The 18,219-nt window shown below is 38.1% G+C and overlaps 1 protein-coding gene across 2 annotated transcripts in view; it reads left to right on the top strand.

Moving 5' to 3' along the window:
• The first annotated feature begins 3,187 nt into the window (after positions 1–3,187).
• Positions 3,188–18,219, top strand: part of LOC120075366 (centromere protein O) — a 23,903-nt gene continuing 8,871 nt past the window's right edge. Inside the window, exons 1-9 of one of the 2 annotated variants that reach the window (XM_039028689.2) lie at positions 3,188–3,440; positions 6,431–6,479; positions 6,604–6,652; positions 7,510–7,580; positions 7,722–7,780; positions 7,958–8,044; positions 8,506–8,563; positions 9,158–9,294; positions 9,383–9,439. In XM_039028689.2, the coding sequence (XP_038884617.1) occupies positions 3,366–3,440; positions 6,431–6,479; positions 6,604–6,652; positions 7,510–7,580; positions 7,722–7,780; positions 7,958–8,044; positions 8,506–8,563; positions 9,158–9,294; positions 9,383–9,439 (642 nt within the window). In that variant the 5' untranslated portion in view covers positions 3,188–3,365. The remainder of the gene's footprint in view (positions 3,441–6,430; positions 6,480–6,603; positions 6,653–7,509; positions 7,581–7,721; positions 7,781–7,957; positions 8,045–8,505; positions 8,564–9,157; positions 9,295–9,382; positions 9,440–18,219) is intronic. The other variant, XR_005481323.2, reaches the window with a different exon arrangement.

Below are 18,219 nucleotides of genomic sequence, written 5' to 3'. Positions count from 1 at the left end.
ATATAAAAATCATTTTCACCCTTTAAGGTAAAAACCGCCTTTTTTTTCTTTTAAATTTTTCGAGCGTTAATTTTTTTATCCTATATTGAATTTTGTATTTATAAAGTATGTTATGCATCATTATAACAAGTATAGTTTAGTGGATAAATGAAATACTAATATGAGTGTAAATTTGTACTACAGATCTCGAGTTTTGAGATTTGATCTCCCCATTCGATGCTTTTTTAAAATAGATAAATGAATCCATATTTTTTTTAAAAAAAATAATGTTTTTTAATAAATAATGACAAAAATAGGGTTGGGGGAAGTATTTTAAAAAATAGGTGTTTTGGGAAAGTATCGACAGATTTAGGGTAGTGAAATCGTGTACTCGATACATGATTTCTATGTGGCATATTCGTGTACTGGGTACACGCGTACCATTTAATCCAATCAGCTGATCATTGACCGGTCAAGCGAACTTGTGTACCCGGTACACGAGTTCGCTTATAAATTTTTTTTCTTTTTTTTTTTTTAAGTTAATTGTTAAAACTTAATTCCTTCATTGTTGCTTATAATTTTTTTTTAATTGTTAAACTTAATTCTTTCAATATTAAACTTAATTATATATTTAATCTACAATGAAAATATCTTGCACTCATATTAAAAAAAAATACCATGATATTAAATAATATTTACAATTAGTTCTTTTGAGACTTGCAATTTGAAAATGATACAATTTGGGATTTAAAAACGACCCCCTGGCCCTTACTCCTCATGGGGTTGTCTTCGTGTCCCTCTAAATTAGGTTCACTACACTGTCATCGTCGTCTACGACGAATACGTCTTCGATCGGTGTTAGCAACATTGAGTCGTCTTGTTTGTTGAATAATACTTTCTACGTTCGTCAATGTTTGCTGACACATTGAACCTAATTCTGGTAGGTTGTTCTGCACTGAATATTGTTGAACATCGCCGATAAAATTATTATGTAGAATAAAAAAATATATTAAACAATATTCATATTATATATATGGAAAATGTCTGATTTGAAATCTCTTACCATGCAGTAATAGTAAGCGCCGTTTGGTGAGATAAATCGCCTCGTGATCGAATTGTACCAGGAAAAGTAGTCGTCTAATACAGCTGGCTCATCTGTTAATTCTCCTTGTGCACAACGATCACGTCGTCCATGCCAGTAGGATAAATACTCCACATGGATTCGACGTCATTGGTCGTGCTTACCTCTTAAATCGATCTGGTGTAGTTCTGGAAGTGTATAGGACAACGAAGGTATCGTTTGTTGCATCCCGACTTATCTCAGCACACGATCTGGATGATGCCATTCTACTATATGGAAGCATATAAGAGGGCTAACAGTCAACCAGATGTCTTCATCATCACGACAATAATCAGGTAAGGATGACCAAATCTGTGAGTATGACGTCCAAATAACCTGACAAAATATATATATATACATATAAATTTTTTTAAATATTCATTTATATACATATATACTACCTGATTGGGCGTCAGTATGTCAAATGTTTTTCTGTACACGAGCAACATATTTGCTAACTGTTTAGAGGCAGCTAATACACCACTCCATCTAAAATTATAAAAAAATACAATTAATTTATATTCTTACATAAAATGGTAACGAAATAAATATATAAATAAAATAATACCTGACACTAAGTGGTAAATGATATGGAGTTTGTAGTTGGACTTGTGGTGCTACAATTGGAAATTGATTATAAGCCCACATTTGTAATAGTATCAGTGGCCCTGCTATTTCCAACGCTTGTGCATTGGAAGCCCGACAAAGTTCTATGTACAACCATGCAAGATATGCACCACCCCACGAGTACGTACCAACGTGCTCGAAATTAGACAATAATGGGAGGAACATGATATGCACCAGAGTATTTGACTTGTCGGCAAATAAAAATCCTCCAATAAGCTGCAGGATGTATGCTCGTGCGTACCTACGTATGCTGATGAGTCGGCATCGGGAGGTAATTCGGGAAACTGGGATGCCAACCAAGGGATACTCAATCTTGATCCCTTCAGATCCTCTGGTAGAACGCCTAATAGCTCTTCACAGACGTTCTTCCAGTCATACTGTAGTGAGTCTGTCAGTGGTTGCCCGTCCACTATTAACCCAAATTGTACGGCAACATCCTGCAGCGTAATAGTGCATTCCCCACAGGGCAGGTGAAACGTGTGGGTCTCTGGTATCCAGCGCTCAACTAGAGCAGTAATCAGGTGCCAATCAAGCTGGATGAAACCAATTTATGCAACCACAAGAAAACCTGCCTCCTAAACGTATGAAATAATGCGATTATCAAATGGGATAGTACTTTGTGCAGTCGCCTCCCTCCTCCAACAACTCAACACTATAGTGGACGAACTATCCCATACTGTCTGTGAACGATGCATGTTTTGTTGGTACAATTGGACAAGACTAGAAGGACTAGGCTTCATTACCTAAAAAGTTCAAATTATATTATATAATAGAATCGATAACATAAAAGATACATAAAAAGTACATAAGAACAACCGCACTCAGCCAATACAGAAGCTCTGAATATGATTTCTCCCAATCGTCAAACACGACAATTAACGCTTTTCCCTTGTCTTGCCACACCCATCTATAATTGACACTATAGCCACATTGTCTTTTAATGACTTATTGAAGTAGAGCCACAGGTACTCCGGGATCAGCTCTAACCAAATTTTGCAAATCAGTCAAACTAGAGAAAGAAATATACCAAGCAAAATTCGGCAACAAAAAATGTAGGAAAATCGAGCAACACGACCGCTACAATGAAGGATTCGGTAAGGATCAAATGGAGGACTGAAAATCGAGCAAAATTGAAATTTTGAAAGATTTCGGTGAGGAAAAACGGCGGGAGGGAATAACAATTGACGTTTCAGTGAGGAAGAAGAAGGGTTGGGCGGAAGTTTTAATGCGAGGGAATCGTGTACCCGGTACATGACTTCAATCAAAACAATGATTATTTTCTATACACTAAATCTTATCATAATTATTTTTTAATTGATAGAACTTAACAAACATTATTTGAATTGATTTTTTTCACCTAAAAATACTTTATTAAACATTTTAAAAGCAAGACTTTTAGATGTAATTTGGTCGCGTGTGTCTTAAAGTATTGACCATTTGTATATTTGAATTTTCGTTTTCATATTGAAATTGAAATTACAAGGGAAAAAAAAAAAGAAAAAAAGAAAACAGCGGGCATATTTCAAAGCCCTAATTTATGTGCCGGGAAAACCCGCCTAAATTTCACTGCAGTTCACTGGGCGCCAACGGCGAAGCTTGTCTTCTCAATTTCGGTGCGATTTTGATTCGGATTTGAGAAATGGAGAGCGACATCGAAGAATCAATCAGGAAGAAAGTCAGAAAGAATCCACACCCTGGCGAATCTTCTCGCAAGGTATGTTTATGGTCTCTCTGCTGATTGTTTTGTTCATTCGATAACGCGATGACTCCAAAACTACGTCCATGAAGTAGACATTGAGAGCGTAAGTTTCTGGATGGAATTTGGCATTACGAGAGTCTAATTCTTATGAATTATGATTTCTTCATGTGGCACTAGGAATTAGGATAGGACGTTTAGTAAGTGTCGCGGTGATTTATATTACAAACTTGATGGTGAATATTGAATAATGCTCAATGCTTGAGGTTCTGTTCACTTCTAGAATTGATTCTGTAATTATTTTAGTAATCTGAAGTCTCCAGTAGGGGATCATGCAGCGATTTCCCAGGGGACGACAGTAGTCAGTGATGTGCGAAAATGTAGTCATTTTACTTATAGGAGTTAATTAGTAAAGGTATATTGACTGGTTTATTATTATTTATCATTTTTTTATTTTTGGGGAACGATCATTGATGAAATGAAAAGAGGCTAATGCTTGGAGTACAATGAGACACAATAAGTAAGATAACCAAAAACAATCAAATACAGCCCAATGCTGGACTTGCCTAGGAAATTAAAGCAAATACAATCAAATATAACCAAAATGGAACAAATTGGCTCTTTAAACAAAAGCTCCAAATTCCTCTTCAATTTCATGCTCAGTAAACGTCCTTTTATGACTTACTGTTACTATGCTGTAGTTTGAGAAGTTTGAGTGGTGTTGAAACAAAAGGATTTGAGATGTATATGCATTAGTGCTAAAACACTAAAGTCTGTTTTCACGAGCAATTTATGGTTGAACAATTAAAATTACCTTAAGATATTGTGAAGAATCACCAATTGAAATGGACACGGTTAAATGAGTCAAACTAACTATATTTAGTTTGCAATGCTTTCTGTAGAGTTGTGGTTATTTGATCTGACAAAATGAAATAAAATACTAAATCTATTAGACTGGAACTGAAGATTTTTGCTGAGAACTACCCTCGTGTACTTTTAAATGTAAGTGGAGCTCTATCAGTGTTGTTGTTGTTGTTGTTTCTTTTTTTGTTTTTTGTTTTTTGTTTTATTTTTTTGTTTTTTTGTTTTTAAATAATTCTCTACACACCTCAACATCTTCAGAAGTACCGTCTAAAATTCCATTTTCCCATTTTCCTGGTACTAATTTATTGTCAAGGTACAAGGCATACTGTAACACAATTATTTTATGCCAAATGAGAACAAATGTGGCTATTTCTAGTGAATTAATTGTGCTTACATTCGAGCCAAGGAACAAAAATACATTAGTTTGGGTAATATGTTTTTGTTTGACATGTGTGACAATCGAACAGGTATTGGACACGTATTGTATTCTTGTTAGCACAGTAGACATATGTCAAAGACTCGATGCACAAAACTTAAATATGATGACACTTGTCTTGCACTTATTGAACACTTGTTAAGTCCATTAAATAAACATTCACAGTATTATAGTAATATAAGACAAGAATAATAAAGTTTGAGAGCATAATACATCAAACTCACTTTTTAAGCAATATGTGCATGAACTTATTGATTTTAGATTTCCTTCTTGTACAAAAATAAGGTGTATTCAAAGAAAAATATTTAGCATCATTTCCATGCACGTCTTAGATTTTAAAAAAATGTGCCACCATGTTGTGTCGTGTTGTATATGTGATTTACCTCTTGTTTGTATTCATGCTTCTTTACATTAGAGATTTGTGGATATTGATGAGAAATATTGGTGCCATGCATCTTCCTTTTATTAATTGGTATTTAGGTGTTCTATTGTAGATGACAATGCTGAAATTTAATGGACGTTAAATTGAAGAAAATTTGGTGTAGTCGAGGAGTTGTTTTATGATGAGCTTATTGTTGTTTATAGTTTTTTACTTTTGGGTATAGAGGATTTTTGTAAGTTCTACCAGTAACATGAGGCCTTGTGGAAGAAGGCCATGCTTGTGTAAGACCCCTAGTTATGGAGATAGTAGGATTATTAGAATAATATTAATATGGTTATTAGAAGGGGCATATTAGTAATTATATAGTGAGCTTGTTAGGGCCTTTGGTTATAAATAGTGGGAGTAGGTTGAGAGGAAGGGTGTGAAGAATTTTGCAGTGATTTCCTATGAGAAATATTGGGAGAGAGTAGCCCTCTCGAAAGGCTATGGATATATTGTAGTTTTTCCATTGATATTGCAATATATATCTATCTTTTAGTGTTCTTTGTTTGTTCTTTGTATTTTTGAGTATTCTTGTTAGGAGGTGTATCCTAACATCTTGCTCACTCAATCTTATGCCACAAGAATTGGGTTATAAGGATTAGGGGGCGCACACTAACTAAGTAAGAGGAGCAATGTGCAATGTCAACAACTTTGCTGCTCTAAGTTCTTTTTCTTGGCTCTTGTTCTAGTTACTTTTATGTCAAGAGTGAACACTAATTATCTCAGAAGTACCAACCTCACATTAGTATTGTATTAGAGTTGTTGAGGCAACACCCACTCCTTTCTTTCTTTTCTTTATATGTGTAAGTGAGGCCCATGGTTAACATGTGTTGCACATATTATGATGGTTTTTTGGCCAATGTCTATATTAGGATCCGTTCATAACTCATTGTTGTAGGTTGTGTTGTTTAGTTGTATTATGAAAATGTTTGCCCTACTACATATGTTCTAAATTTATATGGATTGGGGTATTCTTGTTATTTATGCCATCTTTATGAAGCTTTGGTTGTTGGGCCAAAGTGAGCTTGGATCAGTGGTATTGACATGTGTTTCGATCCAAGAGGGTGGAGGTTCAATCCCCCACCCTATAATTGTTGTACTAAAAAAAAAATATTCTTTTCATTGGACAACTGGCATCGTGTTGTAATTCTTCTTTTGTGATGTTTGGTTTTGAGTTTTGTTTATCTTCAATGCGCCTTTCCCTTTTTTTAAAACAAGGTAAAATTTTTTGTCATGGGTTGAATATTACCTTAAATTATTTTAATGTCTCTTTCTCTATGACAGAGTGGACTGGTAGATGAAGATATTAGAATAGAGACTACACGAGCAAGATGTACTTTGTTTTCTTCTATTCTTTTTGAAATTTCATTTACTTAATTTTACTGTTTAATGAAGTAGTGAAGTTTCTAGTTTCTCTCTACAACTTACTACGATACTTAGTAGTAGCTTTTTTGCAGTTTCAAATGTCCTCAAAAGGCACAGTGAATTAACTGAGCGTCTCTCCAGGTGGGCCATCTTTGAAGTAGTTATGTTTGTCTCAGCTTAATTTTGAACATGGTTGAACTTTGTGGGGGTTTATTTATTTATGATTATTTACTTTTAGAATGTTTGGAATTTGGATGGAAATAACATGACTAGACTTTGACCTCTTGTTCCTTTTAATAAAGGTGTAGTGATGCTCTTGAAATTCTTCACATGTTACTCCTTAATGGCATCATATATTTATTTCTAACTCACACATTTTATGACTTGTAAATTGATGCATAGCTGCTTTTTATTTTCCAGGTTTAAATTTGTTTTGTTAATATCTGTTGTTTTTTATTATGAAAGTTAGGGTTTTTCCCTATGGGTTCCTGTTCTCCCTGTTTATGGTGGAGTGTCTTCCTTTTTTGTGGGGCTCCCTTTATTCTGTGTTCTTCAACTTGCTGTAAGTTGGTTTCCATTAAAAAACGAATCAAATGACTTGTAAGTAGGCCGAGTATGGAAAATATATATATGTATATATATCTGGAAAAATTAATTATTGTTTTGCTTTTTTGTTACAATCCTGGTGTGGAGAAAATAATAGCTGCACATGACTCGATTTCTCTGATAAAATTTGCAGCTTATGTACATGCTATCTAGAACTCCCAGTATTTTGCCGTTGCATGCATGATGCATGACCATGTATATAAACTATGTTAGTTGATTCCCGTGAGACTGATGGGACTGGGTATGTGAAAAGAAATGTAGGTTGTGATAGGCCGATGAGATCAATATGTTTATCTTGCATGCATGATGCATGACCATGTATATAAACTTTCGTGCTTTACATCATATAAATATTGGTTTCTTAAATATTAATATTAAATACTCGACAATAGGGACTCTGACAAGATGATATTTGAGCGCTTACAAAAAGAATTTGAAGCTGCTAGAGCATCTCAGACTCAAGGTAACTTTCCGTGGTTTGCATTTTCTGAGATTGTCTTACTAACTTCCCCTTGTTAGTTTGGCATGGTGTCAGGAGTATGACGAGTTAGTTAGGATTAGGAAGTTAAGCGGCTTTCCCCCCTCTTTTTTGTGGGTTGTGCAGAGATATATTTGGATGGTGAACAATGGAACGATGGACTTTTAGCAACAATAAGAGAGCGGGTATGTCATTAAATCATGAAATTTAATTTAATTTTTTCCCCAGATTTTACATTCATTTTAGATAATTTGTTAATTCAAATAAGGACTATTGACGCCCAAATGTAGTCTATGCCTAGCCAATTCATTGATTCATGTTGTGGATGATTAATGCTTATGATACCGTCCTTCCTGTATCAGGTTCATATGGAAGCAGAGAGAAAGGCCATGCCTGAGGATGCAGATATTTTGCCACAGGAAAAAATCACCTATAAAGTTGGAACCAAGGTATGTTTTACGTGACTTATGCATTTTGATGGTTCTTTGGAATTCCAAAGTGCATGTGGGTTTTAGGAATGTGAGAACTGTTGATTGAAGGGGTTCTTAAGAATTTTTTTTGGGGCAAGTCCAGAGGGGACAATTAGATAAAGGCCATTAAATTTAAGGCTTGTCTTTGGCGTTTATTTTCCATTTTTTTCAAGCCTTTCTTTCTTTCTTTTATTTATTTTTAAATTAAACCTGCGGGAGGACTTTTTAAAATTCTTGTGACTTTTGTGTTGATACCTTGTCTCCGGTTGAGTAATTAATGGAAGTGTTTTCCTTTCCAAAACAATTTTTTACTAAACGTTAGTAGCTGTTCTAGAGGATAACTTTTAATGCAGAGTGACAATACCATAGTAAGGTATGGAGGAAATTATTTTCAGACAGGGCATGTGAAGTTGAAGATGAGTATGGTTTTGGTTGAACAGGTTATTTGCTGCTTGGAAGGAGCGAGGATTGGCATACAATATGAGACATCTTTTGCAGGTAACTTGATTCTTTCACGTTCTATATTATTTAGCTTGTGAAACAACAGAAAGGGAATTTGTGATTCTTTCAACAAAAGTGAATGTTATATGAGTCTGATACTTATATTCATTCTTTCAATAAAAGGAGTTTTAGGTGTGAGCTTTTGTGGGCCTCTGGGCCCTTTAAAATACTAGTATTATTTCATTTTTATATGTTGTTTAGGAACTTAAACCTAATGCTACGGTAAATATTGTGGTTGATATTTTGCACGGGATCTGCTAATTTCATGTTTCACGTAGCTAAGAAACTTGGATTTATGCCAGCAAGTATATGTATCATTTAGTGCTAGTATATGGGTTTGAATTGCACATAACTCCTATTATATCTTTTTCTTCTTGCTGAGAAACTTGAATTTTAGTGGTAAATATTTCGGCCATTGAACTACTTAATGCCGTTGATTTTTATTTTGGTGATATGATCCTTCATTATGTTATTCACTTTGGTAAAATATTTTGATCGAATCATTTATTGCTCTGATTTTTTATTTTGATGATATGACAGTTCATTATGTCATGCCTTGGAAGTGGAATGATCTGGTTGAATAATTTGCAGGTGAACCCTGTGAACTTTACCATTGCGTGCTTGAAAGCAAGTCATTCCTTGAAAAGATGACTGTCCTAGAACACACAATTCCATTCTTTCTGCCAGTAAGAGAAGCAGAAAATGATCTTCTCTCCTCTAACGCGATGGTAGAGTTGGCTGCATTTGCATTGATGATTTGAGATTAGTGCAAATAAATTGATTTAACATGTTGCCTTTGATCTTTCGATCCTGCAGAAATTTATAGATTACATTGGAGAACTTTTGCAGGCCTATGTGGATAGAAGGGAACAGGTAAGATATTGGAAAATTATCTTCCCACAATAATTTTGGGATTTTAAATTTAGCATGTTTGCTTCTATCATTCTTCTGTTGTCCACACAACACAGACCCTTGTGCACGTTCAAGTTAAGATAGCATTGAAGGAAATTATTTCTTTCCTTCGGTTTTGGACGTGTTATGTGGGGTGGTTAATTTGATTGTCATCCTGGTAGTCGGTTTAGTGCCCCCATTTAGTATGAGAAAGCCAAAATTATTACACGGATAAACTTCAAGAGAAATATTAGAATTTTTACGGTTTCTTTTATCCTCTTGTTAGCAAATAGAAATGTTGGCATTACCTAGTATGTTGGTTGTACTACATTCTCGGAGGTTGAAGATTCAAATTCTCATATCCCACTTAGTGTGCTAAATTTCAAAAAAAAACAAAGGAAAGTTTTCTTTTATGTTGTCTTGCGCAACCTATACGGCTCATACTTTCTTAACTGTATATCGATGGAAAAAAAAATCTTGAATGGGAGCTAGCTACCTTTTAACATCAGCCAATAGGTAGTTACAAACTTGCAAGCTTTCCAGATGCCATTACCTAACTAAAAAAATAAAAATAAAAACTATTCTTCCGTCTGATACTATTATAATTGTTGAGATATGGTGTATTTGCCCTAAGGGCGTTCTAGTCTTTTATTTTTCTCTGCTATTTTAAGGTTGTTCCAAGTCTATTTATTTCTGAGTCCGTGGTGCTTTGTAGATGTAAGAGATTAATAAGAATTTATCTATCGTGGTTTTTTCTCCTTGGCCTAGGGTTTTCCACGTAAACCTTGTCTTTGTCTTTTCTTCCCTTATTTTTCAATATGGTATTAGTGCAAGGTGATGAAACCCTAGCTGCGATAGAAGAAATTCAATCATCAACCCTAACAAGTGATGGATCTATGGTAGAAGCGACAAATACTGCAATTCAGGCTGCCGTCGACCGATATCTTTGATCCATCTTCAACCCAGTCCAGTCACAACAGTTGATTGGGACCAGCCGCTCCGCGCCGCACAAGATCCAATCGTCGATCGGAGCCCCCCTAGCCGTGCCGTCGATTGGGATTCTGCCAGCCGCTCAGTCGCACGTTCAAGCAACCGCTCAGTCGATCGGGACTAACCCAAACACACCGATCAAACCAGGAACCGTGCAGACGACCGGGACTAGCTTCGTGTCGATGCCTCAGCTCCAGATTACCGAGTCGTGCGTAAATCCCTCAACTTTGCGTCGATCAGGACCAGCCATGCAGACGATCACACCAGGCTCAGGTTCCAGCATTGAGTCGTTCGAGCGCCACTTCCAAGCTGGTCCAACCTCTGACGTTCTTCCAGTCGGAGCGTCGCTTTTGTCCAGTACTCTCCAAGTGCCGGTTCTTCTAGTGCCAGCCTTCCAGCCATCACACCAGCCGCCTGTCCAGCCTCAATTTCGAGCCATCGATCATATGAGGGAAGCTTCCTCCTCGGTTTCATGTGGGCAAAACCATCCTACAACAACCCCCTACATACCCCCATCAGCATGGGTCGATTGGTTATGGTGACTTAGGACCGATGAGTCTATCCCTGGTTGGAGTTCAAAAACAATTGGCTAGTCTTCGCAACAAATTGTAGCGCTCGGGGCTGTTTTTGGGACAAAAAATTTCTAGACAAATTCCCACTCAGATTTCTCGTCTAGTCTATCTACCTTTGTATACGAACAATCCGGTAACTGCTTTCCCTCATTTACCTATTGCAAATATTTTATTTGGAACTGTGGGAAATTTTGTAAGGGTAATCACAGGAGAGAAATTGAATGGCCAGAATTATTTCTCCTGGTCACAATTCGTTAAAATGGCTCCCGAGGGGCGACATAAGTTCAAGTATTTAACTGGCGAGATACCGAGACCAAACCCTGGGGACCCTCAAGAGCGTGTTTGGAAGGGAGAAGACTCCTTACTTCGCTCGATGCTGATTATGGAACCCCAAATCGAGAAACCTTTGCTCTATTCTGTTTTTTCTCAGGACATATGGGACACAGTCCAGAAGCTGTATTCTAAAAGGCAAAACGCATTATGCCTATATACATTGCGTAAACAGGTCCATGAGGACCATGGATTTGACTTCGTACTTCAATAAACTGTCTTTACTATGGCAAGAGATGGATTTGTGTCGAGATATTGTCTGGAATTGCTTGTGGAGGAGTTCAATATGAAGATTGAGGAAACTGATCGGGTTTATGATTTCCTTGCTGGGTTGAACTCAAAATTTGATACTGTCTGCAGTCGAATTCTGGGACAAAGGTCGATACTGTCCTTTATGGAGGTTTACTCCAAGGTCAGGTTGGAGGAAGATCGGTCGAGTGCTATGAACGGTTCCGTCGTTACAACTGTTGACTTGGTTGCGTTCGGGGTGAAATCATCTGGATCTGATAGTGACAAGCAGAATGAGAAAACTCCTCCAATATGTGAACATTGCAAGAAACCTTGACACACTAAGGATCAGTGATAGAAACTACGTGGTCCGCCCCTGAATGGCAAACGTCACCCTTCGAATGACAAGTCAAAATCTAGTAGAGCACTTGTGAGTGAGTCTATTGATGTTGCTGCATAGTCTCAGATGACCAACCCAAGTGACCTAGGTACTGTTGGGGTCAGTGCGATTGTCTAATTAGGTACCCCTCAATCTTTTAGTCGCCTTATTGAGGGACAAGAATCATGGATACGAGATTCAGGAGCGACCAATCACTTAACAGGTTCATCTGATTGATTCCTTTTATATTCTCCAAGTGTTGGAAATGAGAGGATTTGGATTGCAGATGGGTTCTTTGCTCCTATTCCAGGAAAAAGTCATTTGTCTCCCTTCCATGGCTTAATCTTACAGAATGTGTTACACGTGCCAAAGATCTCTTACAATTTAATGTCTATAAGTAAAAGAACTAGGGATTTAAACTGCAGAGTTATTTTCTCACATGATGCTGTTTCCTTTCAGGACTTGAGCTTGGGGACGACGATTGACACTACCCGGCATGATAGGGGTCTTTATTTCCTTTCTAATGATGCCACCTCTAGGAGTTTATCTAGGACTAGTTTATTATCTTCATTTACAATTTCTGAAAAAGATTATTTGTTGTGACATTTTCGCCTTGGTCATCCAAACTTTCAATATATGAAGTATTTGTTTCGTAATGTGGATATTTCTTCGTTATCTTATGATGTTTGTAGACGTGCAAAACAGCCCAGGGTTTCCTTCTCCTCTCAGCCTTACAAATCATCCCAACCTTTCCGTTTGGTTCATAGTGATGTTTAGGGTCCTTCAAACGTCACTATCTTATCTGGTAAGCGTTGGTTTGCCACTTTTATTGATAACCACACCCATCTTACATGGGTCTTTCTTCTTACTGATAAGTCGGAAGTCACGTATGTTTTCCAACAGTTCTATAGGACGGTCGAAACATAGTTTAATACGAAGATTTCTATTTTTTAAAGTGACAATGGGTGGGAGTTTGTTAATAACGCCCTGTGCGAGTTTTTAACTTCGAAAGGCATCGTTCATCAAAATTCATGTGCTTATACCCCACAACAAAATGGAGTAGCCGAACGAAAAAATCGCCACCTTATCGAGGTTGCTCGTTTCCTCATGCTTCTGCGTCTCTCCCTTCATATTTATGAGGGGATGTTGTTTTAATTGCTGCACACCTTATTAATCGGATGCCCTCCCGTGTTCTTAAATTCCACATACCCCTTGAGTGTTTCAAAGAGTCTTTCTCATCCATGCGTCTCATCCCAGATTTCCCCCATCGGGTGTTTGGTGTACTGCCTTTGTTCATAGCCACGGTCCTCACCAAACTAAATTTGCTCCTCGTGCTCAGAAGTGTGTCTTTGTCGGGTATCCGATTCACCAACGAGGTTATAAGTGCTTTCATCCATCCTCTAGGGAGTACTTTGTCACTATGGATGTCAAGTTCCTTGAGGATAAACCCTTTTTTCCCGTTCGTCCTTTTAATGGGGAGACCACTAGCGAAGAGACTAACTCATCTACATATTCTATTCCTATGGACTTCATTCCTACGCCTATCCTCGATACAAATGACCCTTCCTACTAAATAAGTACTATGGATAACATGCTATAGGAAGAATCTTAGAAAGGAAATAGTGCCTCCCATTGCTCCACCAAAAACTGTCCAAGAATTGGAACCGGTACCAGCTCAAGTTCAAGGTACTTCTGTTTTTTATGATGGTTTTGAACGTGTAAATGATTGCGTTGGAGGTGACGTGGGTGAGAATGATTGTGTTGGAGGTGATGTGGGTGAGAATGGTGAGACTAATAAGGTTGTCCCAGACAAGGTCGAAACTGCAGGTAGTAATGAGGCATTAGGAGATACTCAGGGGAGTGAGGACTTGCCACAAATGGGCAAGTGTGGTCCCCGTTCTTGTACTGATGAGAAGTCAGATAAACCAAGAGATTACGATGCCACGCTTGATATACCAATTGCACTACGAAAAGGGATTAGGTCATGTACCAGGTACTCTATGCAAAGTTTTTTGTCTTACAGTAACCTGTCGTCTGGGTTTAAAGCCTTCATTACCAACCTGGATATTGTGACAGTACCTACCAACATGCATATGGCCATGGAAATTCTGGAGAGGAGGGCTACTATTATGGAAGAGATGAAAGCTCTTGAAACAAATGGAACATGGGATCTGGTTGCTCTCCCTAAAGACCATAAAACGGTTGGGTGCAAGTGGATGTTCATGATTAAGTATTGAAAATAAAGGGAAGAAGAAAGAAGACAAGATTTTACGTGGAAAACCCTAGATCAGGGAGAAAAAACCACGATAGAGGAATTTTATTAATTTTTGTTACACATACACAACACCCAAGACTCAGATATAAATAGACCCAAAAACCCTAAAGCAGTAGACACATTGTAAAAAGACAAAAATGCCCTTAGGGCAGATACACCATATTTCAACACTCCCCCTCAAGTTGGGGCGTAGATATCAATAAGACCCAACTTGCTAACACGATAGTTTTTCTCTGATAAAGTGTCTGTCAATCTCCATATGTTTGGTTCTATCATGTTGCAACGGATTGTTGGCAATACTGATGGCAACCTTATTATCACAGTAAAATTTCATGGGACCATGACTGTCCTGATGAAGATCAGACAGAACCTTCTTTAACCATATTTCTTCACATATTCCCAAACTCATAGCCCTGTACTCTGCTTCAGCGCTGCTCCTAACAACCACCCCTTGTTTCTTACTTCACCAGGTAACCAGATTTCCCTAGTACCCTAAAGTGGATTTTCTATCTGTAACAGAACCTGCCCAATCTGAGTCAGTGTAGGTCCCAATACATCTTTTGTCATGTTTCCTGAATGCTAAGCCTTTTCCCGGAGTAGACTTCAAATACCTTAGAATCTGAGTAACAGCTTCCATGTGTCTCTCATAAAGAATATGCATAAACTGACTAAAATCATACTAACAACATATGATATATTGGGTCTGATATGAGACAGATAAATCAATTTCCCCACGAGATGTTGATACCTTTCTTTATTTACAGGAACCTTTTCAACAAAATCTCCTAGCCTGCTATTGACTTCAATAGGAGTATCAGCAGGTTTACACCCAGCTATTCTTGTTTCTTTTAACAAGTCCAGAGTATACTTCCGTTGAGAGATGGATATTCCTTCTTTCGATCTCGCTACCTCCATCCCAAGAAAATATCTCAAACAGCCAAGGTCTTTGATCTCAAATTCCTTTGCCATTCTTCGTTTTAATTTGACAATCTCTGCTGTATCATCACCTGACAAAACGATATCATCGATGTAGACAATCAGAACAACTACCTTCCTTGATGCTGATCTCTTAGTGAACAAGGTATGATCAGATGCCCTTGAACAAACCCTTGGGACTTAACAGAGGCAGTAAATCTATCGAACTAAGTCCTTGGAGACTACTTTAATCCGTATGGGGATTTCTTCGGTTTACAGACTCGATTATCAAAACGTGCTTCAAAACCTGGAGGAGGATTCATATAAACCTCTTCTTCTAACTCACCATTCAGGAATGCATTCTTTACATCCGGTTGATGTAAGGGCTAGTCCCTGTTAACAGCAATTGAGAGGAGAACTCGAATCGTGTTTAGCTTCGCCACTGGAGAGAAGGTTTTCGAGTAATCAACCCCATATGTTTGAGTATACCCTCTTGCAACCAGTCTGGCCTTGTACCCATCAAGAGTTCCATCAGACTTATACTTGACAGTGAACACCCACTTGCACCCGATGGTTTTATGACCTTTAGGAAGTGCAACCAGATCCCAAGTTTTATTTGTTTCAAGCGCTCTCATCTCTTCCATAACAGCAACTCTCCACTCGGGAATTTCCATGGCCTTATGCACATTGGTCGGTATCATCACAGTATCCAGGTTGGCAGTGAAAGCCTTAAATCCTTGGTACATGATCTAGTTCCTTTCCGTAGGGCAATTGGCATATCAAGAGTGTAGCATCATAGTCACTAGGTTTTTCTAACTGCTCATCAGTACAAGAACGGTGACGAGGCCCATGCTCGTTCTTCTGTTGCAAGTTTTCAGTCTCTTAAGTACCTCATGGTAACTTATCACCATCCACAGTCTTAACCTCCTCTAAAATCATCTCATTAACCACATCACCCTAAACACACTCATTTTTTACTTTCAGACACACCATCAGAAACAGAGATACCTTGAGTTGGTGCCGGTTCTGATTCTTGGACAATTTCCGGTGGAACAATAGTGGGAACTATTTCCTTTCTAAGATTCTTCCTGTAGTATGTTATCAAGGCACCTGTTGTGTAGGAAGGACAGGGTCATTTGTATCTGGGATAGGCTCAGGAAGGAGGTTTATAGGAATAGAATATGTGGATGAGTTAGTCTCTTCACTACTGGTCTCCCCTTGAAGAGGACCAACTGGAAAAAGGGTTTATTCTCGAGAAACATAACGTCCATAGTGACAAAATACTTTCTGGAGGATGGGTGAAAGCACGTATAGCCCCGTTGATGACGAGGATAGCCGAAAAACACACACTTTTGAGCACGAGTGAACTTAGTTTGGTGAGAACCGTGGTTATGAACAAAAGTGGTACACCCAAACACCCAGAGGGGAACATTCGGAAAAAGACGTGTGGAGAACAAAGATTCTTTAAAACTCTCAAGGGGTGTTTGGAATTTAAGAACACGAGAGGGCATTCGATTGATTAGGTGAGCTGTAGTGAGTACAACATCCCCCCATAGATACGAGGGTAGAGACGCAAGAATCATGAGAGATCGAGCAACCTAAATAAGATGGCGATTTTTCTGTTTAGCCATCCCATTTTGTTGAGGAGTATAAGCACACGAATGTTGATGGACGATACCTTTCGAAGTAAAAAAACTCACAAAGGGTGTGATTAACAAACTCCCGTCCATCGTCACTCTGAAGAATGGAAATTTTAGCATTAAATTAGGTTTCAACGGTAGTGTAAAATTGTTGAAAAATAGACGCCACTTCTGATTTATCAGTGAGAAGAAACACCCATGTAAGACGGGTGCGATCATCAATAAAGGTAACAAACCGACACTTGTCGGACAAGGTAGTGACATTGGAGAACCCCAAACATCACTATGAATCAAATGGAAAGGTTAGGAAGGTTTATAAGGCTGAGAAGCGAAGGTAACCCGGGCTATTTTGCATGTATACAGACATCACAAGACAAAGAAGAAACATCTACATTACAACATGAATGGGGAAACAAGTACTTCATATATTGAAAGCTTGGATGTCCAAGTCGAAAGTGCCATAACAAATAATCATTTTCAGAAACAGTAAATGACGATAACAAACTTGTCCTAGACAAACTCCTAGAGGAAGCATCATTGGAAAGGTAATAGAGGCCTCTACCATGTCGGGCAATGCTAATCGTCGTCCCTGAGTTCAAGTTCTGAAAAGAAACAACATCTGGTGAGAAAATAACTCTGCAGTTTAAATCTTTGGTTATTTTACTTATAGACAGCAAATTGTAAGAAATTTTCGGCACGTGCAACACATTATGTAAAATCAATCCTTGAAACGGAGACAAATGACCTTTCCCTGCAACAGGAGCAAAGGACCCATTTGCAATTTGAATTCTCTCATTTCCAGCACTCGGAGAATAGGAGAGAAATTGATCAGATGAGCCAGTTAAGTGATCGGTTGCTTCTGAATCTAGGATCCATGATTCGTTTCCCTCAATAAAGAAACTAAAGGATTCAGTACCTGATTGGACAATCGCACCGATCCCAATAGTACCTAAGTCAGCTGGATTGGTCACCTGAGACTGCGACGCATCATCAACAGATTCACTCATGGGAGCTCGACTAGACTTTGACTTGTCATCCAAAGGGTGACGTTTGCCATTTGGAGGTTGACCATGTAGTTTCTAGCATTGATCCTTCACGTGCCACGGTTTTTTGCAGTGCTCACAAATCGGGGGGGATTTACCATTCTGCTTGTCATTATCAGACCCAAAGGACTTGACCCCAAAAGTAGTAGAGTCCACAGTAGTAACCACGGAACTGTTCATAGCACTCGTCCTATCTTCCTCTAATCGGACCTCAAAGAAGACCTCCATCAGAGATGGTATCGGCCTTTGTCCCAGTATTCGACTCTGGACAATGTCAAATTTTAAGTTCAAGCCACCCAAGAAGTCGTAAACACGGTCAGTTTCCTCAATCTTCAAATACTGAACCTCGCTGCATGAGCAATTCCAGAAAAATTCGCAACACAAGTCCAT

This window comes from Benincasa hispida, chromosome 4 (genome assembly GCF_027475165.1).
Source record: "Benincasa hispida cultivar pf3 chromosome 4, pf3_genome.v1.1, whole genome shotgun sequence".
Lineage (NCBI taxonomy): Eukaryota > Viridiplantae > Streptophyta > Magnoliopsida > Cucurbitales > Cucurbitaceae > Benincasa > Benincasa hispida.
This window is presented reverse-complemented; position numbering and strand designations above follow the sequence as displayed.